The 27,109-nt window shown below is 39.9% G+C and overlaps 1 protein-coding gene across 2 annotated transcripts in view; it reads left to right on the top strand.

Annotated features, from left to right (window-relative positions):
• cdh7a (cadherin 7a) overlaps positions 1-27,109 on the top strand; it is a 160,698-nt gene that overhangs the window by 62,944 nt on the left and 70,645 nt on the right. Inside the window, exons 3-4 of one of the 2 annotated variants that reach the window (XM_061713207.1) lie at positions 3,215-3,509; positions 21,386-21,505. In XM_061713207.1, coding sequence (XP_061569191.1) covers positions 3,215-3,509; positions 21,386-21,505 — 415 coding nt within the window. Of the gene's footprint in view, positions 1-3,214; positions 3,510-16,954; positions 17,084-21,385; positions 21,506-27,109 lie in introns of those variants that run through there. The other variant, XM_061713208.1, reaches the window with a different exon arrangement.

Consider the following 27,109-nt stretch of genomic DNA (forward strand, 5'->3'; position numbering starts at 1 on the left):
TACAACTAAAAATGATCAATTTGCCCACCTTTCAGTAACATCAGCAGTATCCCCCTAAGATACTCTGTGATTAGCACCTTATGTTGGAGACACGAAGTCTACAGCATGTGGCTGTCAGGCAACTCTGACTTTGAACAGGATTATTCAAGGTTGGTTGCTTTTCATTATCATTTTAATTTCATTCGTCAGACATATTCAGGAGTGTTTTGTTGGAGGTGTGCTTTGAGAAGGGGTCTTAAAGTCATCTTTAAAGTTCTGACTTGTTCCTCAGTAATTTAATCTCCATCATCAGAGGAATGTCATTGTAGCGACAACAAAGATTCAGTATAAAAATGTTTTTTTTATATACTTTGTCTGTCTTTGTAATATCGCAAAGTGGATAAATATAATAGCCAAGGCAAGAAACGTTATCTAAATGATGGTCGCTCACATGTTTAAGAAGAACCAAGTTCTGTTGTAAAGATTTCCTGTCCTACTGGGTCTAAAGATGTGAGATGTGTTTCAGGCTCGTACCACAGAATTTAGAAATGTTCCCAGAAAATAAATGGAAATGACTCTGTTTTGTATCAAAGTATTAAAACCATGTCAGAAGAAATTGGACAACACAATCAAAACAGGCTTTCATTGAAATAAAAAAAAAAACAACATAATTTTTGCACTTTTCTTTGATGAAATAGAATTATTCTCTTAAATCAGAACAAGACTCAGCGGTATTTCTTTTCTTAATGCTTTGTGTTTTTACTGCATAAAAGGGTTGATTGTTGCTTGTTACTTTTTCACAATGGTGAAGATGAGATGCTTTTATCAAAACATAAATTTAAAATACATACAGTTAAACCTTGTAATTCCTTTTTCAAAAGGGTTTCCGGTATGAAAGGGTAAAGACATTTCCAGGAATGTTGTGCTAAGAAGGAAGAACATAAGTGAAGGTTATGGTACAAATGGGTGGGGGTGGAAAAGATGCACCAAAGCTTCTCTTTTCATTGTACGTGATTTCATCGAGGTGCAACATTCCCATCTCAGTGTCTGCTTTTACAAAGCATTATGAGGCTCTGTATTTTAGGACATCCAAATTTACTGTAAAACATGTGAAAGGTCGTGTCATGATATTAGCGCCTGCATTGCAAGAGGTACTAAATGTAACAAACAAGGATGGAAAAACAAGTTTACAGCACCAACCACCAAGGCCTTGAAGTGAAATTGTTTTATCCAGTGTTTGAGAACAAGGGTTGAGAGGAAGTTTGTGGGCATTACAGAATGACAATCTGAACCATGTACAGTATGCTTAAGTTGAATTAATATTTCATATTTTCAAACCAACCATAAAGACATCCTGATATAATTACCATTTGAGACCTTTATAAATAGACCTAGACACCTAGGAAATTACAAACGCATGCAGACCTTTCCGTTGTGGTTAAACACGACCCAAAGAAGCTGCGAATTGTGAAGACTTGACTAAAATAAAATCTGCATGAAAGAAACTACACACCGAAGGGATTATTGAGGGGAGACTGTTGATCTGGAGGAACCCCATTCTGTAAACCTTGTAAGCCAAAGTCCAATGGCTCGCCAACGCAGGACAACTGGGAACTTCCTGTCTGGCTCCAGCAGACCTCTCTAGTCCTCGTCTCAGCTTCACCAGCTCTCATCCCTGACGTCGTTGGTTAGTGGCCAGGTTAGTCAACTTGGAAGGGTCCTTAAATGATACAAAGTGAAAGTTGCTTTACTGGAGAACCCAGCTGCTGTAAGAGGTTGAAGCAAATGAGCTAAACATAGTCCAGCTGGTGTCCTCCAGTTCTCTTTGGCCAGCAGCGTTCCAGTGGGAGTTAAGATAGCTGCTTCAGACTGCTTTACTAAGCTTCATCCCTGAAGCAGTCTCGATTACATTTCACAGCACAACGAGCCATATTATCTTTAGATTAAGAATGATTTGGTTTATTTATAGTGTGCTTTGGCTTTGCGAGCCATCAATCAAAAGTCTATACCTGTCTTTATACAATTTGTGTATCTAATGTGGTGCACAAAATTATGAATAAATCGATAAAATAATAATGATAAATGCAAGTGCATGCTCCAAAAGCAAGTTTTCGGAGCATGCACTTGCTTATAAAGCCAACCTCCAGTGCTCAGTGGTCAGTTACTTCTGCATTGAACTCATTTCCAAAAAGCAGATGTAGTCCCTTGGTCTACAGGGACCTATCCAAACACACTTCAGTGGAGCAACACATTTGCATTTTCTTAAAATAGCAAATCATTTTGACATAGGTGGACGATCATCCCAAATACATATATTCCCCATTTTGTTGCTTCCAAAGAAAGTTAAAAGTCCTTACCACCAATTGCAGTTTTTTAACTCTGGAATGTTTCTTTAACAGAACCCTCATTTTCACTCACGAGAGGTTTCAGCTATTTATTTTTGACAGATTTAGAGAGATTTGCAAAATCCTGTTTTATGAAATGTATAAATGTTACTTAATGAACCCTTATGTCCATAGTAACAATGGATACCTAGTCCATTTGATAAATGATTGCTGTTTCATTAATTCAAACACATGCTGAAGTACTGCATGTTATGCATGTGAGAAAGTCATGTAGAGAGGTTTGATGGAAAACTATTGCTTTAATCTTTATTGAACATTGCCATGGTTAGTGAATAGTACTGCCGTTACAATAAGTGGCATCCTTTCATTTCATTCCATTATTTGTGGCAAAATGCAAATCATGATGGGGTTTTGTAAAATAATGAATGCACAAATGCTGCCTGTTTGAATCCTTTGATCGGATTTGAATATTTGTCCTACAAACACATCGTATTTGCTCTTGTTTTTTGTACGTATTAGTGGAGTCATGAGATAGAAAATCTACATGGTTTAAATATTAAATACTTTGTAAGACTTGCGCATTTTTAACAGCATCTAATATTTATAAAACGTGCTAAATTATCTGAATGACACAAAATGTGATAAAACATAATGTTTTAATTTTAATCCACTTCAATCAATGACCTTGGCTTGTTATATCTGAATAGGCAATGAGAAGCATCAACCTCATTGCTGTGTTCACAATTTAATTAGTCGGTCCTGAAAGATAGAAGCCCTGCAGTCATTGTTTATTAAGCAGAGCATCATGAACTAAATATTGAAGATATTTTGCTCTAATAGATTATGGAGTGTCTGATATGGCCACCTCTGTTCTTTTTTTCTTTCAACAGCTACACTCAGATGTAGACAAAGGGGACGGCAGGGTGAAGTACGTGTTAACTGGCGAGGGCGCCTCTTCCATTTTCACAATTGACGAGGACACGGGAGACATCCACGCCACGAAGCGCCTGGACCGAGAGGCTCAGGCGTATTACACCCTCCAGGCTCAAGCTGTAGACCGATTCACCAACATCCCTGTTGAGCCCAGGTCGGAGTTCGTGGTCAAGGTGCAGGACATCAATGACAACGAACCCAAATTTCTCGATGGGCCGTACCTGGCAGGGGTACCAGAAATGTCACCCTTAGGTGAGCCTCCCTGTTTGTGCCATAACATTTCAATTCAGTGTTTTCTTCCCACACTTTCTTTTTAGGTCTTAAGTATTTCACTTTCTCGTCGACCTACCCTCGCTCCAACTTCTGCGTTTGATAATTTTCCACTTGGCTGAATTTGTCTCCATCTCTCTGAGAATGGAGGTCGTGGGTGGAAGTGGGGTGCGAGATGTTTTAATTTCGGTCCACCGTGTTCGCTCTGCAAGACTGAAAATGTGCTTATTGCATTGGGGCTCTGCTTGTTCAAGGGCCCCACATGAATCACGGTGCGGGCGAAATGACTTGAACTTGGGGATCCCGTTGCCAGAACACGTAGCTGTGTTATGTCAATTAATAAAGACATGGACTTTTTTGCAACAAAAGTTTTATGACTAAAATATACTCTTAATGAAATTGTTTAACTTAACGAGGTTGAGATTAAGAAAGTAAAATACATATGTGCAACACGTTAACTAAACGCAAATACATCTGCAGGAGATATTGGGAGTGAAATGGCAGCGTGGTGATGAGATGACAGGAAAGAGACACCAATAAGCACAGATGAGTCCAGGCAAACCTGCAATGGGATAAAGAGAGAAACAAGATGTTTGACAGTAATAGTGTCATTTACATAGATGAAGAAAGAAGAGAGAAAAATGAGGAAAGTGCTCGAGCATCAGGGGAAATTTGCGAGCAGACTAGACAAACAGAAGTATAACTACATTTTACCATAAAATATATTTTATGAGCCAAATATTAAAGCTTAGGAGGTTGTGTTCGTCCAAAATTAACTAGAAGCTACCTCTACAAGAGAGGAGCTTGATAACTGAAGGCTCTGCTTCCCATTCTACTTTTGGAAACCTTTGGGAACCGCAGGTGTTTGAGGTGCTCTTTTGGGATAACATGGAACTGTGATGTCCTTAGGGAGTAAGGCCCATAACGGCTTTTGATATTAGATGTAAGAAAAGTTTAGATTGGAGAAATATGACCATTCATGGTAATCAGGATTCGTTAAATGGAACTGCATTTCTTTGTCAACAAAGCCTGTATTTTTTATTACTCACACAAGACGTGAATCTCCATTGTAGAGAAAATCCTTTTTGGGATCTCCACAATAATTCTAAGTTTTTCATTACTCCGCATCGTGCAAGTTTTTCCTTCATCCGTGGACTTGAAGAAAACACAGGAGTCAAGTTTCGGCCGGTATTCGTCCAAAAATACTGTGAAGGTCTTTATTGCAAAAAAGTACAATTTAAAAACAGTTCACAGGAGAGCGTCACGGTCCCGGGTCCAAGGAAGCTCTGAAAAACTTCTCTCCGGACCCCTCATTATATACCCTGTGACCTTGAACAGTTGACTACCCTCTGGGTTTTCCCCGCTCTTGTACAGTTTGCCCATGATGGCCTTGAAGTCAAAGTCATGCACTTTTGCTCCTCCTCAGGCCTCCCCTCAATGCCATCTCGCTCTCCAGGTGCTGAGGGCTCCCCCTCCCTCACCCGTGTGTGTGTAAGGCCGGTGTTTTTCCACTTTCTTAGCACAGCCACATTTCTATGAACCATAGTTTCTTTATGTTTGACTTAGTTTAAATGATTATAAAATATTCAAATGATTATATAAAAATAACCTCAACACCATCACAGAAACTGATAATACATGTCAATGTGATATATCAGTATTTAAGTGGAGTGTGGAATTTTTCTTGATAGAGATACTGTCATCATCTTTGGTTCCTAAAGGTACCACTGTAGATGGCACCTGAACCTCGGTCCAAAACGAAAAAGGAGTTGATAGTGTGGCTTCCATTAGCAGCAGTTGGGGTGTAGTTTGAAGGGATTTCCATCGCTGGTGTGTCTCCTTTATCAGAAATGACAACAAAGATTTTCAGGAAGTGAAACCAGCCCTTGCCTTGGGTTTAGTACTTCAGTGTGGCCTGGATCAGGTGGGATGTTGACTCGGTTCTGATGGGATGTGCTGTAGGTAATAGATGTCCTTTAGCCATCTAAATGTCTCAAGTTCTAGTCGTCTCTTCTCATTCATCACCAGCATTGTAGTGTATGCAAACAGAATTGCAGCAACTGTCTCAGCTACTTCTTCAGCCATCTTCTTGATTTATTTATTGGTGAACAGCAACAAGCAAAAGTGCAGACTACCGCCATCATTTGCTTACTCAGTGCATCCCACCGGGTCCATCACGGTAGTGGAATCACGACGGCTAAAGGGATAAAGAAGAAGGTCAGCCCAGTTAAAGTTGCAGCCCATGGTCGATATTTTTAGAGAATGGATTTCTATTCTGCATTTATTCAACATTTTGAAGTTTACTTGCCATAGACTACGAAGCAGGGACTCACATAAACTTAAGTTTTTTTGTTTTTTAAATGAATTCAGTGGGGCCCAGTGGACCCAGATTTCCCACATGATGCATTGCAGAAGAATAACTGGCAACAGGAACGGCAGAGGAGCTTCCTGTGTGCTAAAAGGTGTAAAACCGAGAATGCATTATAACCTAAGTTACTGACAACTTATCAAAGCAGTTTCTTTCTGCAGGATCCATCTTTTGACAGCTCTCTGCTTCTCCAACGTGTAACTGCCATTAGTGCAGAAGGAAAATAAATGGCTGAAATCCCACACTAGAGACTTTATGTCTGTCACAATTAGCAATTATTAATATAAACGTAATAATTGGAGATCATGTCTACACAATTAATCGTTGTCATATCAAATAAAATCTGCAGCATGAAACAATCGGAAATGTTTTCCATCCTTTGATAGAAATGACAGATTGATTGGCTGGCTGACTGACTGCCCATTTTCTGCTGTGGATATGTCATATCTGTCATGAGCTATTTTATTTATAGAGCTTAAAAAGGCCACTAGGGAGGTGTTACCGCCACCCTTTTTTTCAATCCATGTAACTTGATTGATTTCCTATATTTCTATACGTTGCTTCAAAATCAGTAATCAGTCTTTTCTTTTTAAACATGTTTTAACTGCACAAAAAAACAGATTGCTAAAGTCATCCAAGTTGATCCGTGCTAATCGAAATAAAAGATTAAGAGATATGTATCTCTGGCTGGTGGTGTTAGACGAGTCAAAGGATTATCAAAATTAAAGAAATTAATTACAAAATGTCCCCTAATTAGTTTTCTAACAATATTAACATATGTTTAAACTTGTATGATTTCACCTATTAAATAGTACACACTTCAGTATCAAAGTTATGATACATACAGACAGCAGACTGATAACACAACATTTACAGATCTAGAGTAACTCAACACATTATGATGATAAATACAGCTGTCCTACGCCTCAGAAGTTTATACTCTGTTGATCACATTTGCATTTACTGATGCAGAGCGGTTTGTTTTAAAAACCCTCCTCCAGGGCACCATCATATCATACCCTTCCTGTAAATAGCTGTATGGTCAAGATTTTCTCCAAGGTTTTGAACCTGCCCCCCCGAATGTTCAAAATGCAAGTACATGCAAATGAGTGACAACAACATCCTGAGGCTTTTGACTTAGCAGGTGTACAAGGAGCACAACGAGAGCGGGAGTGAAAACCAGAATGATAAGCTACAGTCAGAGTGTGTTTTTTTTTTAATGTTTAAAGTATTGAATCAATTTAGAAAAGCTGGTTTATGTGAGTTTTGGGTTTCATTTTGCAAGTAAAATTTGGTCAGATCAATAGGGAATCACCAAGAAAGCCAAATAAACTGTTCCTCCTCCAGGAATGGATTAACATATAAGTGGACCTTGACTGCTATGAACTTTCAGACATGATTTTAAGAGGGAAAGGTTAACCACAGGTAGGCCAGGCAGCGAAAACAATTTAGAGAATGAAATGTAAACAACCATAGCCAAAGTAACAAAAATGTAATCATATACACATTTGTTTCAACAAATTCTACCCTAAAATACAGAAGAAGATACAATCAAAGGGCAGGAACAGAGGATTAAGGGGGAGACTGAAAAGGAAACAGCTGCATGTGTGCTGAAACAAAAAGGAGAAATGTGATGGTGTTTTTGTCTCAATACATGGACTGGTGCTTACTTAGACGCATATCTTTAAAAGCTCTCCGAGGACCGACTAACAATTTCTGGTTTCCACAACACTCTAAGAAATTACCTTTTGTGGAGGGAATGATGTACGTGTTGAGGTTTTCATGGATTGTTCTCCTCATGTAAGTATAACATTAGTATTTGGCTCCATGCAACATTCCCTGAACGTATGCTAAACGTCTCTAATGTGGAAACCTTTAGACAACCTTTTCAAAATGTCTCAAGAAGAGACCTGCATTCTCTTTTGTATTGTATAAGGGGATTACCAACACGGCTGGTTCGCTGTCACCACAGCAGAAGTAATTAAAGTCTATATTTCCTGATGCTGATTCCTGTAAGAGATGTTGAATTCAGGTTTTCAGTCCTAAATGAATAAAAAAAGAAGGTTGTTGTCATTGTTTTCAGACCATTTTGGGGTTTCGATACGTAGTTTCTTGATGGTGGGTTTCACACTACCCTTGTTTTCTAATTATGAATTGTATAAGTTTAGTGTATAGGATTTTCTGCACACATGTGTCATAGGAGGGGGAGTGGAACCGGTCATTTAGGAGCAAAAACCCATACAGTTCAAGAACAGTTTAACCTAATACCAATAGTTTTGGTTTAAAAACTGTCAGGAGTCAAGTTGTGTTGTAAAAGTGCATAGCAAAACACACATAGTACTTGTGAGTAACTTAGGCCACCCAGCCATACCCCAATTCTCCTTTATGAAATGGGTCTGGTACCCCTTCCATTCGGAGCCATTCCCACCAGTACAGAAGGTACCGGACCAATTCCAGTGGGGTGGGAAGTGGGCTTTGAGCAATGACCCATATACATTATCAAATATCAAAATAATCAGAATGGCTTCAGAATTGCTAATGAAATGTTGAATCAACACATTTTTTAGAGCAAAACCAATGGCATTCCTACTCAACTGCAGGTTGTCTGATTTGTTGTCTGCCTATCCAATGGCATCCTTTGGCAGTTTATCTGCACCTCTTGGGATTGCTGCTTAGTTGAAGGCCAGTTTGCTGCAATATCAGTAAAAACGACTAATGGTCAACTACGATGGCGTAGATGGCATGCTTTGATGCTACAAAGAAGCATAAATCAATGTTTAGCTTTATAAATAGATACTTTTATTTAAAGCAGCGATTCTAAACTGGTAAAAGTGTTAAAAGTGGGTTGTTGACACATTTTCGGACTTTGTCCCCTAGTAAAACTACAATTCTTTTTCAGAACGTTCTTTTCAGTTCTTGCACTTTTTTATTCTATGTATTTTACAGGAAAACACCAGTTGAGTCTGTTAAAATCTTTGCTACTGAAAGGTTTTGATTGCTATGTCAGCTTTGTTTAAAGTTTGATGAGGTGGCTGAATAGTTTTACCTGAACAGTTTTTGTCATATGCGCAGTGAGTTTTTGTTTTAATTTCTTGAGTGTTTTTGGAAGACCTTCTCAGATGTTTGCATGATTTTTATTTCATGCTTGTACATGTAAGCAGTGTCAATTCTCTGACAGGTTTAAACTGCTCTATATTTGTATTAAATACATTTGAAAGGTTGACCATTTTTTGCGATTTAGGTCACAGCTTGTTATTTAGGGGTGATGCTTGGTGTCAAAGGCAGACCAGTTGAGAACCACTGATTTAAATCTCAATATTTAGATGATGAAGGTGTGATAACATTTCAATGGGGTTTGTTGAACGGGCCTAATGGGATATCTTTTTATCCACCCCCACCCCAAAATAGCTATAAATTAAAAGGCCCTCTGGAGTCGGTGCTTGGCTAGTCCAGTCTGGACCTCTGTAATAACATAGTGGAGACACAAACAGTGTAATTCATAGCAACTTTTTATATTAAATGTTCTTTCTAAGGTAATAATAAACCACAGATAGCTCTAGATATTTCACATTAGAGCTTTAATACTACTATGATTCCACAATTTGGTCAGTTAGTTTACGCTCACTGGTCCTGGGCATAAATTGACTTTCTGCGATATTTTTCTAAATAGACCACAGTTACTTGTGAACTGAAGCTCAATGTGCTGTAATTTACATCTATATCACTTCAAATATGCCAGCACAGACCTGCAGGCTCGGAAATGTTGATAAGTGACGAATGTTTGGAAACTAACTTAAGCAAACTTTGGGTCTGAATTGGGCTTGAAGCCCACAGGCATTTGTCCATAAATTGGCGTTCATACCAGGCAATGCTTTTATACCTGCCTGCTGAAAATGTTCAGATGAACACATTTCTGTCCATGCATTATCTTGCCACTTCACCGTGGCAACGCGGCATCAGAACTGGACAGACATCATCATCTCCCTCCAATTCCCCCAGGGGTTCCTACGCTGCTCCGAGGCACGCTGGGAGCTGCGGTCTAATCGCAAATGAGCCACGACTGGCAATTTGGAGAGAGAAAAACTTGGGAACTAAGTTGAAAACACACACACACAAATGTATTTACCCCAAACCAGTGTTTACCCACTTTTATGTGGGGTGTGTGTGTGTGTGTGGGGGGGCTAGTCTAGCGGTTACAGAGGTGGGATTGGGTCGGCAACCAAGGTGAACCACTTTGGGCCCCCGAGGAAGGTCCTTAACCCTAATTGCTCCCCGGACGCTGCAGAAATGGCAGCTCACTTCTCATAGTTTAACTAGTGATGGGTTGAAAGCAGATAACAATTGCGGTGTGTTTTGTGAGATGTATACCGACAAATAAAGATTATTACTATTATTATGTCTGTGAACTAAAATGTAGTTTCTTGGAAACATTGCAAATACAATGTGGTGCAGTTTAATGCCCGGCTGTATTTGGGATGCAGTCAGCATAAACAATGCAGTAATACATCAGTCTGTTAAGTTCTGTTGTAGGCCCTCCACAACAGATTAGTCATTTCAGTTATATCTCATATTACACGTACAGTAAGCTGATGATATTGAGCTGCACTGTTTATTCAAATACTCTTTTTACTGGTCTTCAGTTGTCTTCAAACTGTACAAAATATTCCAGCGAGGTTCCTAATTGGAGCGAATATAAAAGCTGACATGACTCCAGCTTTATCCTCTCTTCACAGTTTACCAGTTTATTTTAGAATTAATTTACTTCCTATTCCTTTATTTTACTTCTTTTAAAGGTTCGGGGGTGCTCTCGTAGAGCAATGTTAGCATTTATGTGGAGTCTTAGATTCCATCACCTATTAAATTTTCTTTTTTTTTTTTTTAGTCTTCATTTACTCCGGAGGGAAATATAGCTGTCTTCTGCTTATGAACTGCTAAGCAGCTAGAGAGCTGTGATAGTGGAGAAAAAAAAAGAAAAGTTATGGGCTAAATAAAGCAAAACTGAAATCGGAAAGATGATTTACAGCATCATTGAAGTGAGTGACATGTATCCCCGTCACTTGTACTGCATGTTGATAAGACAACATGAACAAATGTACTCCTCTTTTAAACTTACGTTTTATTTGTCTTTTCTGCCTGATTGTGAGTTGCAGTATTAATGAACTATTTCCTCAGACTAATATGAACATCTGGCTTTTGAAATCGTGCACGCTTTAGCAACTCAACTTGTCTAGACAAACTCTTCTTGTTCAGTCTTCTTGTAATTATGCTGTCTTAGACTTTAACATTTAAAGTCATCTGTGAGGCCTGTAGGATTACATTTATAACCTGACCATTAAAAAAAAAAAGAAAAACAGGTCTACTCTGGGTAAGATTGGCAGCTGTTTTGACTGTTTACCCCTTATAATAATATTTCCTTACTATAATCTGCTGAACACTATACCCATGTGCAACAACAATTATTTCCCTATGATTGTTGTTTATGTCTTACCCTATTGGTATTGTATAAAACAACACATGCATACTCCAGAACAGCAAACTGCTAAATGTCTGCTTTTATGGAGATCTGCCCACCTGTTGATAATCTATTTATTAAGAACTGAAGATTAGCACCGCCTCCACCTTCCATAACATTGCAGTGTGGGGTAAACTTCCAATTGCCTACATCAGTGTTTCCCAACTCTGGTCCTTGAGCCCCGCCCGTCCTGCATGCTTTAGACGTTTCCCTGGTTCAGCACACTGAGATACAAGAACCTGTGTCATCAACAGAGATGTACAGACCTTGGTGACAAGCTAATGAGGACCATTAATTAGAATCAGGTCTGTTGAGCAGGGAAACATCTAAAACATGCAGGACAGGGGGCTCGAGGCCCAGGGTCGGGAAACACTGGCCTACATGATTTTCTTTTTGTCTTCAGTTTTGTTAAATAAATAACGACACAGTAAAAAAAGGTTATATATTGCATTTATTGTATTTGCCTAATATTAAGGCTCACTATTTAACTGCATTAAACTGGGAGGTGGTAACTTTTGCACAACTCTATATTGTACTTTATTGTGAAAGAAACCAAACGTTGGCTCTTTGGCTCACGTGTGTTTGTGGTACCATCCAGGTAAGAATGAGGGACAATAAACAGGTGTTGTCGCAAGTCAAAATGGAGATTTTTGCAGGGATACATTGGCATCGGCATTGCTTAAAACACAGCTGCACAGGCACATAGATCTCTGAAGGATTACACAGCTGGCTGTCAACAGGAGGTGCAGAGCTCAGGCTTAAGGAACCAGAGGATTAGACTACAAGGGCTTGGAGTCTCGTGTCCAACCCAAGATAAGACACCAAGTCACTGCATGAACCATAGAGGAAGACGCATTGACACCACGAGTGCTGAGATGCAGGGTCACACCTCCACTTCTTTATTTACTCCACCAGTTCCCTGTGAAAGTCTTCATGACAAACTGTGAAAGCAGCAAGAGAATAATGCATCCCCTCTCTTTGTAAATATCTGGTCAAAGCAATTATCAAGGCAGTAAAGAAGAGGGAAGGGCCAAGCTCTTGTCCTCAATAATTCCTTTATAGATGTCTTTAAATCATTAATGGTCACTGCTTTGCACTGCTGATGAATGGGTTCAATTTAGGGAAAATCATGAATTTAATTAATTAAAGTCATTAGAGTTAGAGTACGTCCATATAGACCGAGACCTTATGGCCCGGGAATCTCTGAAGGCTTTTTTCTTAATCACAGAAGGGGCATCAAATAAAAGACAAGAGAGCTTGAGGACGGTTGGAGGTGTGACAATCACGAGGCCTTGCACTCACCGGCTGAGCAGCGAAGGGCCAAAGGAGCAGTTTGAGGGCTCATTACAAGCATAGGGAATGTAATGTCAACCCAAGGCCACGGCACTTGAATTTACTGCTCCCCAGTCCTATATCCAGCTGTCAAAGTTCCCGTCTGTAGGAGAGCACAGATCAAGGCTGAGATATAGGCATTTAATTCTGGAAATGAAAGAGGCTTTTCCACTTGAGGGAAAGTGGATTAAAAGATGATTCTTTAATTAAAGATTTAATTGTTCATACTTATTTATTTTTATTTTGTCATCCTATGTAGAGATGCACTACTCAAAGTGTCTTTGCACAGCTCTGATTATCGGTTCTAATTTTGAACTATCACAATTTTCTTTCCAAGATCTACAATCACCTACCTGTCTCCACAATGAAAACACTCTACCTAGTAAATCCGTAATTTTAATGCGCTTACCCCCTCGCCTGGCCAGCCGTCTAAATTATTTTCCTCTTTCATAGAAATATTTAGTCTGGTTCCTCCATAATTCCCCGTTGATTTCCAGACGCAGTATCAATAGACGCAGTAAAAACCGCCTCCGGACGCCACCGGAGATAGACATATAACCAATCAAAGAAACAAAGGAAAGGGAACGATAAGAATGGTAACTGCTCTATAACTTCATATTATTACACTATGCCAAAAGTAATTACTTATTTTACTTCTACTATTACTCTCTGTTGCATCACATAAAAGTGTTAATTGCATCCTTTAGTCGGAAAATTCAGACCTGCTGTCAAATTGGCAGAAATTGGACCCACGGTGGAGAAGATAAAGGGAACCAGGATTAGCAAACAAAAAGAAAGTCCTTTATTAACAAAAGAATCCACTTCACAAAGCGTGATATCCAAAGCACAAAAAACAAAAATCCACAATTTTGAAGCGTGGGTGGGGATAGGAAACGACATGGATGGAAGTCTGTGAACAGACGGAATGACAACGGGTTGAAAGGCAAGAAGGACCTGGCATGACACAAGTGTTAACAATCCAGCATCATCAAGTGGATGTTTTTGGATTGTGGGAGAACCCAGGAAAAAAACAACACAGAAGCACGTGAGAACATGCAAATAAAGACTATTTATTTATTTATTTATAACACACATAGTAAATATTATTATGAGAACAAATCTTTATTGTTATAGTTAGTATTATGAGAATAGCTTTTTTCACAGGAAACAAGAATAGCACTTAGAGCTTGAAACTACAGTTTTTTCCTGTAGTCATGAAACTGTACACGTCATCAGGTTAAAGACTGAATAAACTTTTGTTTTTGACCAAAATGATACGAACTGACGTGATTTTGATTTTGATTTTTGTGAACAGACAATCCACGCCCGCCTCGGGGGCACCAATACTAACATGTCGCATAACAAAATGAAGGGGAGAAACTCAGCTAAAAGCTTCTAGCAAACATTGTCACCCAAAAAAAACACAACTCAACCCCAATCAATTATATGGACATGTAGCAAAAACACAAAAACAGCACATATCCACTTTCGTAATTCCGAAAGGTTTTGCTACTTCACACACTATGAAGTAGTCAAAATCTGTAAATAGTTATAGATATTTGTTGTTGTCTTCTTGTTTTTTGATACATGTCTGTATATATTTTACATTTCATTCTCTTGTTAATATAGCTGCTATATATATAGCTGGAGTCAAAGGTAATTTCTGTTACATGCTCTTGTTTGAATGGGAAACTATCAGGAAAATGCATATAGGTTTGAGTAAATTTTCTAAATAAATTAAAAAAAAAGTTGTATTTGGATGAGATGAATAATCATAGTGATATATCAGTAAAATATAATTATTTTCCAGTCTAGTCCCTGAGAAACGTATGGTGCCAAAATGGGTGCAAAGGCCTGGTTCTATTCAGATATTACTTTATTAATTCTTCAACCAAATGTGCTACTAGTGTATGATTCAAAGGTATCTTTTGCTCAAAATAATGTATTTATTTTTTTTAATGGTAGAGATAAAGGATTTAAGTAATCTGCTGAATTTCAAATTAATTTTCTCTAACACGGTAAAACACATCTTGATTCTGAAACTTCTTTGGTAATCTTAGCTTTCTTTTGAGACCACGATTATACATACAACTTTTATACTTGTGAATATGTACTCCATCTGTTTTGGGTAAGTGATTGCAGACATGAGGCAGGAAGAAATAAGCTTGACAAATAACTGAATAATTATTAAGACTGACAAAACTCAAAAACATCATTTCACTGGCTGATTTTGTGGTTACGGGCCAAAAAAACAAACTGAGGTCATTTTAAATTAGTATGTGTACAAAAAGAGTCTGGAAACTACTGTTTGTACAGGCATCTCTGCTGTCATGAATTTGTAGAAATCAACTACGGACACACTACTGTCAATAAACAAAGCAAAAGGAGAAGAGTTCATGGTCTTTGCTTCCATAAGACTAGTTACTACCAATACATTTATGATAAAATTGGCAAATGTTTGAGGCCATGAACTTTCTTCTTTTGGTATCTAATGAAGGTACTTCTGTTGTACCTTGCAACAACGGTGGTCGACTTGTATAGACTGAATGGCAAGGTGGCAGCAAGGAGACAAAGAATGCTTTACAAACAATCCTTTCTGTACACATTGGGTACGTATAATGATATTATATCAATTTGTCTGTATGGTCCCTAACTACACTGCATAGTTGCTTTGACCACTTTGTCAACATTGATTGGGATTTTTGCTGCAAATTCAAAGTCCCTTCTAATTCAAAACTGCTTAGATTCATGTTTTATGTTCCCTAATGACAGTTTAACCTCTTAACCATCTAATAATAAACCCAACATTGTTCTAACACCTGAACTTTCAGTAGCTGAAGTATCTGAATGATACCAGTCTCCCCCTCTGATCAGGCATGCCACATTTATTTTCATTACTGGCAGATGACAAGCCCTCAGCAAAGAGACAGGACTGATTATCAAGTGTGTTTTCTACACATCTGTAGAGAATAAATAAAAAAAATTGGAAGATCTGATCCATCACTTCAATGAAGATTGACAAATATCGAAGGGATACTGACAGAGCAAATTGAGTAGCAGATGACAGTCTGGTAGAGCAGAAAGAATCTGTTCAGATATGAGTTTGTTCAGTTTTACCGTTTTTTTTTCCTTCCCTGACATGGTTGGTATTAAGAGGATATTCGTTGGATTCACAGGACAAACAAGCTGCAGAAAACAAGTTAAAGAATAAAACTTTAAAAGCTCAGCTCCATTCTGTGCTGAATGTTAATTTACAGCCTCGTATGTCACGCCGTGCGTGAAGTGATTTTAACTATCAACCTATAATAGAGATTCAGCCGTCGCCCGAGTCCTCGTTCATGCAGTCATCCTTTGACCTTGGTGTTTTAAACTACCTGTAATATAACCTGTCATGACTAAGAGGTGATGATATAATCTAGGTGTCCTTCCACAACCGGCCTGGTGATAACTTTTCCAGCTTCTTCAAGCTTTTTTTTTTTTTCCTTATTATATTGTTCACATCCAGGGCCAGAGCCTGTTAATTCTGCTTTATGGCCAGAATGGAGGACTCTAATCTTCAATTTCCATGATCACTTCATTCAGTAAAAGCCTGTAAAATACATCTCATGGGAAGAAAGTGAGATTTTTATTGGGATGTTTGCTTCAGAGTAAAATATCACCAACTTGTGGGACAGCACTTTCCGTCATACGCTACAGCGCTGGCCCGGGATTGGCCAGGTGGAGTGAAATATTCGAGCATCGACCGGCCGTCATGCGACAGACTGGAAAAAGCAGCGTTCTCTGAGAGCGGTGCTTTTGAAGGTTATTTTAACAATGTCTGGCGTTGATGATTTCACCGCTGCCGAGTATGAGACCGCCATAGGCGTCAGCTTTAAGACCAACGCTGACGCACAGTCTGACGGCACGGAATTTTCTCCACTGTTATGGTTGTTTGTGGTAATTTAAAATTTCATTAAATGTGTTTTCTTCCTCGTTAACGGACGGATATCAATTCTTTGACCTAGAATTACTTTCCCTGAAAATTAAAAAGGAACAAAAAAGAAATCCATACTTGTTAAATGAGCCCAGTTGGAACAACAAGGCTCATTTGTGCCATAATGAACGACCTATTGAAATTGATTGGCACTGATTGTAGCTGATTATGTTTTCGTTGCAAAATCTTCAATCTCTTTCCTGCTTCAATCCCCCGCCCCCGAGCCATGGCTGCCACTTGGAGTCACATCAGCTGCTACGTTTCAAGAAGAGTGCGGAAGAAGTCGCATCTGATGTTCCCTCTTTGGCCTCGGAGGAAGCGCAGGAGACGACGATACTGTGACTGCATGACAGTTGTCAGCCGAGCTCACAGTTGAGTTTGAGGACAAATTTCCCCCTTGTCGGCTGGGGTTTGGGGATTTGAAGGGCACTGCTGGACGCCATTACAAAATCAGACACTGAATCTTGACTTTTATTGAGGTCACGCAGTTTTATATTTCATCTGCTTCATACTTTGGGGCAATAACTCTAATCCACTCAATTAAATTTAAGGCTTTGATCGATAGAAAGGTTTCAGATTTGATTATGAAACAAAGCATAGATATTCTTGTAAATCATTTTAAATTAACAGATTTAAATAAAACTACTAACAAAAGCAGCACCAAAGGAAAACTTTGCTATTTTTAGATCAACAGGATTGTTTGGTCTCTGGATTGGTGTCATTTTCACTTTCTTGACTCCGTCCGCCGCCTCTGCAGTGATGTCACCTGTAGCTCCGTGGCCAGGTTTCAGCATGTGGCCATCATTGACCGTTGTTGATAAGTGACAGTGCTTCAAAGCCATATGCAGCTGTCGCGAGTAGGGATGAGAATCGAGAACCGGGTCTTGTTGAGAACCGGTTCCCAGTGTTTCAATTCCTTGGAATCGTTTGCCTTTTTCGCAAACGATTCCCTTATCGATTCCAGTGGGCGTGAATGACGTCACCAAGCACGTTGCGCACCGTGCGCATCCGCGCCCAGCAGGAAAACACGGAGACAAAGCGGCATAAATGCTCGAAAGTTTGGTTACATTTTACCAAAAAGGATGACAACAGGGCGACAATTCTTGCAATGTGGACATTTCAACAGAGGGGGGAAACTGTTAGGACTCGGCCGGCTGATGCGCTGGGAGCACGGAGTCAGCCGGCGTGTGAAGAGCTGCGCTCTCGGCCACGCGGACGTGACGGGTGCTCCTGACACAGCTGCAGCTCGTCAGCTCATCTATGGAGAGTTAAAGAGCTTCTACCGCTAGATGCTCCTTTCATCAAGGCAGGGAAGAGTATCAGGCCAGAATAGATGAATGTTACCAGCAGTGACTAAGTTTGTGGTGTTGAACATGTTACTGGACATTCTTGTGTAATTGCTATAAAATAATTTATTCTTTTTAGTTAATTGCTACAGAAGAATATTTATTTTATTATTTTATATTAAATACATATTTTACTGTATATTACAAATCATTTTGTGGGGACCCCCTGGCACCATCGAGGAGCCCAAGGCTGGGGGCATCTTAAGACCTCACTTATATTTTAAGATATAAAAGTTGATCTTTGAACAAAAAAGATCAGAGAAACAAAGAAATTGAATCAACTTTGTTTTATTAAAACAAAGTTGATACTAAAATTGTTTCTTCTCCTTTTTTCCAAATGAGAATCGATAAGAGAATCGATAAAGAATCGAATCGTTAAGCAGAATCGCAAATGGAATCGGAATCGAAAAAATCTTATCAATTCCCATCCCTAGTCGCGAGATACGACCGGAGATAAGTCCAGAGTAACTTTGGCTTGTTTTTATGGATAGTTGAGATGTAAGATCAAGAGAGCGATAGGGAAATTCATGCAAGGGCTGGACTCAAACACTTGGACTATCCAGAGCTCGTATGTACATGTCTGTTTCAGTCGGCCTCATCCAGTTCAATAATTTGTGTGCTCACATGCACCTTTCTTAGTGGGGAGGGTGTGCTACTCATTCTGTGGGCCAGACTCTTGTTCAGTCTCACTGGATGTCCCCTCTCCCCACACTCTCTTTAACTCTCACCTGAGAATGTTCATTGTCTATATCCTACCAAGCAGCTCCAGGGAATCTTGTCCCATCTCCCTGAAACTCCACCAAAAAAGCTTTAACCTTTAGTTTATTGGGTAGTTTACTGCAATGAGCTGCAGATTCAGTGCGGAAAGCCTATGAAAGAAAAAAACGTAGGTACTTATAACTAGAGGCAGAAGCTGATCATCGAGGATGGAAAGTTGGGGTTCGCCAAGTGGAAGTAGGATGCAGGGGTTTCAGAGCTAGGTCAACAATCACATTATTGAAAATGGGAGCAGATGGGCAGAGTTTGAGGAAGACAGTAAAAGAATTGTCTGATGAGGCGGCTAGTGGATTTGGAGAAATAATGTCAGCTGGAGCCCAAAATAGAAACTGGTGTTATTAGTCCTTCTCACCTTGTCCATGAAGCGTGAAGGGAGGGTCAGGTGAGAGCCACCAATCAGTTTCCTGAGGAAGAAACTCAGAACGAGGAAGATTTTTTAAGGAAGTGGGAGTGGCCCATTTGGGAGTTGGTGAGTTTGTTTGGTTCTGCTAGGTGTGAGGGAAGTTTGACATCGTCACCTGGAGCTTGCATGAACGGGGAACCTGGGTCTGTTGAAGTTGGCTGGGCTGTTTTGGCCTCGGTAGCCATTTGTTAGGTAATGGAGGTTGTTGAGTTGGTGAAGAGCAGTTAGAACTCAAAGAAGCCAGAAATAACAGTTTAGCCTTCTGGAGGTGACATGGGAAATGAAATGGTGGCAGGAAGCAGTTTCACATCTGAAGACCCCAAAGATGTGCAGCTGTCGCTGTTCACAGGCTTGTAAAGTCGAGGTGTAGCAAGGTGTTTTAGTGAGTGCTAATCCTTATGTCTACAGCTATTTCTTGTAGTCTTCTGCCGAACCTCCGGAGCCCATGAAGCGGTATTGAGGAGAAATATGCAAATCCATCCCAATCTTCTTTACTGAACAGTCACAGCTTTTAAACTATTCAATGATTTTGCCAAACATTTGTTGTCAAGCTGGAGATCTTCAGTACATCTCAGCTCAAGAAACTCTCAGCCGTTCATAGCGATTGTTTTTGGACCAAATCATAATTACACACGTCTTGACAACCAGAAATGAGTAGAGCTATAACTATTATGTAATTTAATGAGATGTATCTTATTACTCTCTAAAACTACTGTTATATTTGCCATTTTAATCAGGCAAAAGTAACATTAAGGAATGTTTTTGGACATTTATTGGTAAAGGTTTTTCATATTGTTGCATGTTTGTGTCTGTTGATTTATTGTTATAATTGTCATTATATATTGATGCAGCAACCGATTTTCAAAATATCAATGTTTTGATCATGTGGCAAAATATATTTATTCCAACTACACGGGAATAAAAATGAAGCTGTCTGATATGTTTTTGAGGTTTAAAATGATTTCCTGGTGCATAAGTGCATTTTCTTTTGCATCTCATTTGAACCTGGAGACAAACTGTGTTCTTTCTGGAGAGATAACACTGTTTGGATTATATAACATTTCTCGCAACTTCATTTCTCTTGTACTACTTATCATTGTACAACTCATCCATCCAGCTAATCTGCTTGATTTACAACAATGTCTGTGTTTCTGGGTACTAATACAAGCATTTGATGGGTTCATAAACAAACACTTCTGACACTTGTGCTGCAGGGCTTCAATCGTGCCTCTCACCTTTAACAAATTATTTGGTATTTTCTGTTGCAGTTTCCTGTATACATGAAAATATATTGTCCCGGAGCTATTTTTCTCTCTCTCTCTCTCTCTCTCTCTCTCTCTCTCTCTCTCTCTCTCTCTATCTCTCTCTCTCTCTCTCTCTCTCTCTCTCTCTCTCTTTTTTTTTTTTTGGACCAAAAGTCAGTATCACCATCTGTGCAAGAATGTTGCTTTTGTGTGGTTGAGGAAAAAAGAATACAGCGATTGTGTTAATTAAAAACTAACGAGCAAAGAAAACAAAATCCAATCATATTAAAACTTTGCTGGAGGACAGATTTAAACTGTCTGACTTTTCTAAAATCAGTTTTTCGATTTCTGTGCGAGAAATGCACTGATTTTAGGTTCTCATGGGCTGAAGTGACTTAAATTCAGAGATGAGTTGCAGACTCGAAGAACAAGGAAGCGCCCTGCTAATTAATCCGTGCAAAGCGAATGGCCAATACTGGTGACGAAGAGATCTCCAAAGGCTTGGAGTTACTCTTTAATCCTCTGTGAATTATAGCAACAACTGAGAGTTTTATTTTGTTTGGGCTCCTTTGAGGCTAAGAGCCACACAGTACATGTCAGATCTTTTGGTTCTGCTTAACACTTCTATGAAGAACTGCTTTAAGCTCACTCGAGCAATTTGTATAAAAATGAAATACAAAAACTAAAGTAAACACCAGTCTCAATAAAAGAAGAGAGTGTGAAAACAATGACTAATGAGATTATTTATTGCCTCAGAAGTTACATTTTCATCGCTCCCCTCTCCCCCCTTTCAAGTAGAATTGGTCGCACGCTCGGCTGGTATGACTATTTCCACATTTAGCTCTGTGTGACTTGGCCTGTGGATGTTGTCTTGGAAACTAATGAATGCCTGTCTGCCCTCAGGAACCATGGTAGTGCAAGTGGTGGCCACGGACGCAGATGACCCGACATACGGCAGCAGCGCCCGGGTGGTCTACAGCATCATCCACGGGCAGCCCTACTTCTCAGTGGAGCCAAAAACAGGTAGCCGTTATTATATTTTACGCCGGAGGTTATGGAGGTTTTTATTTTTGTGCTCCCGACACTGAGCTGAAGCAGTTGAAAAACAGTCATTAGATCTACACTTTCAAGGAAGCTTTGAGTAAAACAGCTGATATCATTCCTGATATCTCCTTGAAATGTGGTTTAAACGTGAAAATGACCAGGTGAAGTGTGGAAAATGTTTTACATTACATACAAGAAGAAGAAAAGAAAAAAATCATCCATTTACCAACAAAAAAAAAATTGAAAAAAAAAACTGTCCCCCTCTTTCACAAAGCTATTCTCCAAAGCAAAAGACTCCAGCACAAACTCTGAGCTCAAGTTCACGAGAAATCCAAAACGTACTCTCTGACTGCGTCTTCTGGACGGTGATTATTCCCCCCGAGCACAAATGTCACACTGATGCGTCGGGGAAGACCTTGTGATGCTCAGCGTGGCAAAGAAATTTCATATGAAGTTTGGTTTTGTCTATTCTGGCAATTTAAGATCAATTTTCAGTGCATGTTCAATGTTGCGTTGTAGTCCAACATGGAAACCAATAACAAAGTCAGAACTGATCAAAGAGGGAAACCGACTGTCTGACAGAATTTAAGACTGATAAGATACATCTTTTCACAGATTCTTCTCGAAATTTCAATAAGTAATCAGCAGTAAGCAAGAAACCAGGGACTGGCAGCGTTCTACAGTTGAAGGACACTGAAAACCTCGACCACAATGAGGAGCTCACCGACCTTTCAGCTGATTCACTGAGAAATATTTTCATGAAAGCAAATGGAAAAAGTTTTGGACTGTCAAAGGACACTGTTGCACTCAAACTGGCCAAGTTTAAAGTTCCAAGGGTGACTTTCCAATTCAGTACTAGTTTCCCGTCGAAGACGGCCTTCGGAACTTGGTAACAATAAAAACAAAACGTCAACGTGACGTCTTCCTCCACAGAATCATGCAAACAACAAGGCGATGGTTCAAATTTGGAGATTATTCTTTTGACCTTTCTGCACAGGCTTGGTGAGGAGCTTTGATGTTGCGGTGACTCAAATACGAAGCACTGAAAAATAAAAAATAAAGCTTTTGTGCACACTTGTAGGTATAATAACTTTGCATCCTTTGCACCCTTTGCTGCCTTTCATTTTTACAGCATGCACATGTAGTCACAGAGGGAGTCATCCCTGTTGAGCGTCACACGCGACACTGCAAGAACACAGACCTCTAAAAGCGAGTAATCATAACCCATTAAAGCTTTCCAAATATCAACCTTGGGGATTCAAAGAATCCACTTAAGTTAATGAAACTCCTCCGCTGAGGCTGTGAGAGTACAAGCTCTGGCCATTGAGCTGAGAGTCTAAAAAAAAACCATGATATGAGAATAATGGGGACTTTATGGGGCAGACATGCCATTTGAACATCACTTATGTAAATGTCTGTTCTCACTCTAATTGATATTGATCTAATGAAATCGCTTTCAAGAGTCATCAATGGGTGAAAGTGTTCTCCCAAACTTTGTTAAGGAGCGTTGAACAGCCAGAGGCGAGGGTTCACATTTCCATCCGTCCTCTGCCCCGGTCTTTGATATTTCTGCTGGTTTACCAAATCCAATGAATTGCTGATATTTCTTCTTTTTTTCTAAAGGCAACCTAAACGATCCACCTCTAATCTTCTGAGAACATCAAATAAACAAGCCATAAATGGATGCAATAAATACTGAAACTGTGTTTAGTGCTTTAAGCCTAAGACGGAGAGAAGCACTTTTTCCATCTTGTTTTACTTTAATTAGCGTGAATTTTTCCCAAGGTAATCATTCCTGAAAGGTGACTAGATGAACTGAAAGCAGCCTCGAGAGCACATTCTAATATCTTTCTCAATTACAGGTGTGTCTCATCCATGAACTGTTTAAAAAGCACTGTTAAACCCTTTGTGACTAATTTTTAAGACCTATGGGGGATAAAATGCTGCCGAGATATAAACCCTGATTAATGTAAGAATTGGTGGACCGAGCAACCCTGCCGGTCACTGTGTACACAGATGCCTTACTTCAGTTACCACATGAAAGCTATTTTAGATTAGCTCTTACTTACCTGTGATGCTAACTGATGTTCCCTTAAATTCATTGTTACTGAATCTGTCCTTCCTCGTTTCAGAGGTGGCGACCCAAGCAGTCTCTGAAACATGGATCTCCAGTGAGGAAATGAGGATGTTATGGCCACAGCAGTCAAACTGCTACCTCTGCCCTTCGGGTGACGGCTCAGCCTTCAGTCAAAGGCTGCTCCGAGCATCCGGGCCACATTCGCTCTCGGATGCTTACAGAGCAACCCAGAGCTGGTCACAGCAGTCTAATAGCACAATTAACAGCACAATGAGCCATATAATAATCTCTGACTATGCTGCTGTGCTCCTAATTCACAGCTGAATGCAATGTCGCCATCACTCAAAGAACACAAGTTATTACGCATGAATTTGTGGCTTTACATAACTTTTCCCGACTGCCTGTATAGTTGTCATGGATGTAAAATCTAGCTATGGAGACAAAAAAATAATAATTTTTTTTGGAACCAGGCTGCAAATATGCTTATGTCTGCCATAAAGTTGGACATTTTAATGTGGCGGTCAGTGGAGATTGACCCGCTCTTGGAGCCAGCTCGTAGTGGCCATTAGAGGGACTGCATCTACTGCCCCTCCCGTGTTGATTTAGATGTTACGGAAGAGTATTAAGGCCACTTAAAAAAAATGAAAAGAATTCTGAGAAAAAAGTCAGAATTCTGACTTTAATCTCAGAATTCTGACTTTAATCTCAGAATTCTGAGAAAAAAGTCAGAATTCTGAGAAAAAAGTCAGAATTCTGACTTTAATCTCAGAATTCTGAGAAAAAAGTCAGAATTCTGACTTTAATCTCAGAATTCTGAGAAAAAAGTCAGAATTCTGACTTTAATCTCAGAATTCTGAGAAAAAAGTCAGAATTCTGACTTTAATCTTTTTAAAAAGTCAGAATCCATCCATTATCTATACCCGCTTTATCCCTTGCGGGGTAACGGGGGTCTGCTGGAGCCTATCCCAGCTCATTTCAGGTGAGAGGCAGGGGTTACACCCTGGACAGGTCACCAGTCCATCACAGGGCCACATGTAAACACACAAACCATGCTCACAACCACACTCACGCTCACACCTACGGGCAATTTAGAATCACCAATTAACCTAATATGCATGTTTTTGGACTGTGGGAGGAAGCCGGAGTACCCGGAGAAAACCCACGTAAGCACGGGGAGAACATGCAAACTCCACACAGAAAGGCCCCTGCCGGGCCTGGGAGTCGAACCGGGGACCTTCTTGCTGTGAGGCAACAGTGCTAACCACTAAGCCACCGTGCTGCCCAAAAAAAAAAAAAAAAGTTAAAAAAAAAAAAAAAAAAGTCAGAATTCTGAGATTAAAGTCAGAATTCTGACTTTTTTTCTCAGAATTCTGACTTTTTTCTCAGAATTCTGACTTTTTTCTCAGAATTCTGAGATTAAAGTCAGAATTCTGACTTTTTTCTCAGAATTCTGACTTTTTTCTCAGAATTCTGACTTTTTTCTCAGAATTCTGAGATTAAAGTCAGAATTCTGACTTTAAACTCAGAATTATTATTATTTTTTTTTTAGTGGCCTAGAATTCTGACTTTTTTCTCAGAATTCTGAGATTAAAGTCAGAATTCTGACTTTTTTCTCAGAATTCTTTTTATTTTTTTTAAGTGGCCCTAATACTCTTCCGTAAGATGTAGATTTAGTCTTTTGGTGTCATCTATTTTTTTGCTCAGGACTAGAGTAAAGCCTGAATTAAGGTTCTGCGTCAACCCAACGCACAGCACACGCCGTCGCCGTGACGCCGTCGTGAACCCTTCGGACTTCTCCGTGACTCCATTTCGCAGCGGTGCAGTACCCCCCGCGACCGCTGGTTAGCAATCTTTTTCTGAATGGTTTATCCGACTTTTTCCGGTCACAGTGAATCAAAGAGATAAGGACAACTATTGTGTAAAAAACCAAAACAAAAAAAATCACACAAACGAAGAAAAGAGCCCTGAAAGTTCACTACTGCTTCACACCGGAAACCGTTAATGCGTTGCTTCCAAGCGAACCAATCACAGCCCTCTCGGTCTGCGTGTGGTCTGCGTCGCCTCGGCGCGTGGTTACAATTTTCGGGAGGTGCACGTCAGTGACGGCGTCAGTGACGGCGTGTGGTCTGCTTCGACGCATAGCACACGCCGTAGGCACGGCGTCGTTTTGACGCAGAACCATAACTCAAGCTTAAGTAAAAAATTAATTTATCAAACATCAACAGCACAGGCTTAAAGCCTGTATGATTTCCTTCCTAACACACAAGTAGCTGTTCGATACAGTAAGTCATCTGTGTACACAGGGTCGTCGCTAAGGTTACGCACACTTGTTTTCATGCTTCCCTGCTCAAAGTCCCACCTGGAGTCACACCTCTCTGACAGCCATCCATGTTATTCAATTGTGACATCAATATCACCTCTGATAGCCGAGAGATCCAATCACCTGCTGCGTGAGTAGAAAGAGAGCCAAGTATAATCAGTCGTGGTCAGACAGAGATGGGCAGCAGAGAGCCGGTTCTGGCAGCCGCCCAGAGGCTGTATCTGGCTCAACATTTTGCCTTGTGTGTATGTGTGTGTGTGTGTGTGTGTGTGTGCACGTATGTATGTGTGTGTTTGTGTTTGTGTGTGTGTGTATATCTTTGTGCTTGATGAGTTAATAAAGTCCCTATTGTTCTTCAGAAAGAGTATCAATGCATTTAAGGTTGGAGTCTGCAACCTTTCATGCTTAAACCATCAAGAAGGAGCTCGATTTCTCTTAGAAATTCTTTTTTTATTTCTTTAAACCTAAAATGCAGTTCTGAGGTTCGGTGTCATTTGACTTTGACACAGTGGAAAATACCCACCCAACTCAAAATGGAAACATGCAATTCCTTGGTTTACAGCAGCTGTACAGCTAAAATAAACATAACTGCACGGGGACATTTTGGTTTGCATGTTTAGTTTTCATATCTATGTGAACTTTGGTCGGGGTGATGTCTTATATGCCCTAGCTGTTAACCAATTCCCGTCTGGGGGGGGGGGGGGGGCAGCATCTCCTAATGTGGTAGGAGACAACGGTGGAGCAGCAGCAGGTCCCATCAATGAGGTGAAAGATGAGACAGCTGAGGTGTGACAGGGCAGCCGTGGGTCAAGGGAGGAAGGGAGGTCTGTTTGGCTGGGGGGCAGGAGCATGTTGAGCTGGTTTCTGCACTGAACCTGTTAAAGAATGTGATCAGTTCATCGGCTGTCCAGACTTTCATCTGTTTGGTCCTCCTCCTGCTTGAAGCCTTAGACGTTTTCTTTGATTAGATTCATTCAGATTAATCAGATTATTTTGCCTGGACTCGGTTTTATCAAACTGCTCCTAAGCTTACATTGTTATAGCGGCATGAAATGGACAGTAAATGAAAATTAAAACATCAGCCAGATATTTGGATGACATTTATCATCTTTAATTGTCAGAAATTAGCTTTCCTTTAGCTGTGAGGGATGATCGGTCGGCCTCAACCAAGAATTACAATTGCTTA

The sequence above is a fragment of the Cololabis saira genome, chromosome 22, assembly GCF_033807715.1.
Source record: "Cololabis saira isolate AMF1-May2022 chromosome 22, fColSai1.1, whole genome shotgun sequence".
Lineage (NCBI taxonomy): Eukaryota > Metazoa > Chordata > Actinopteri > Beloniformes > Belonidae > Cololabis > Cololabis saira.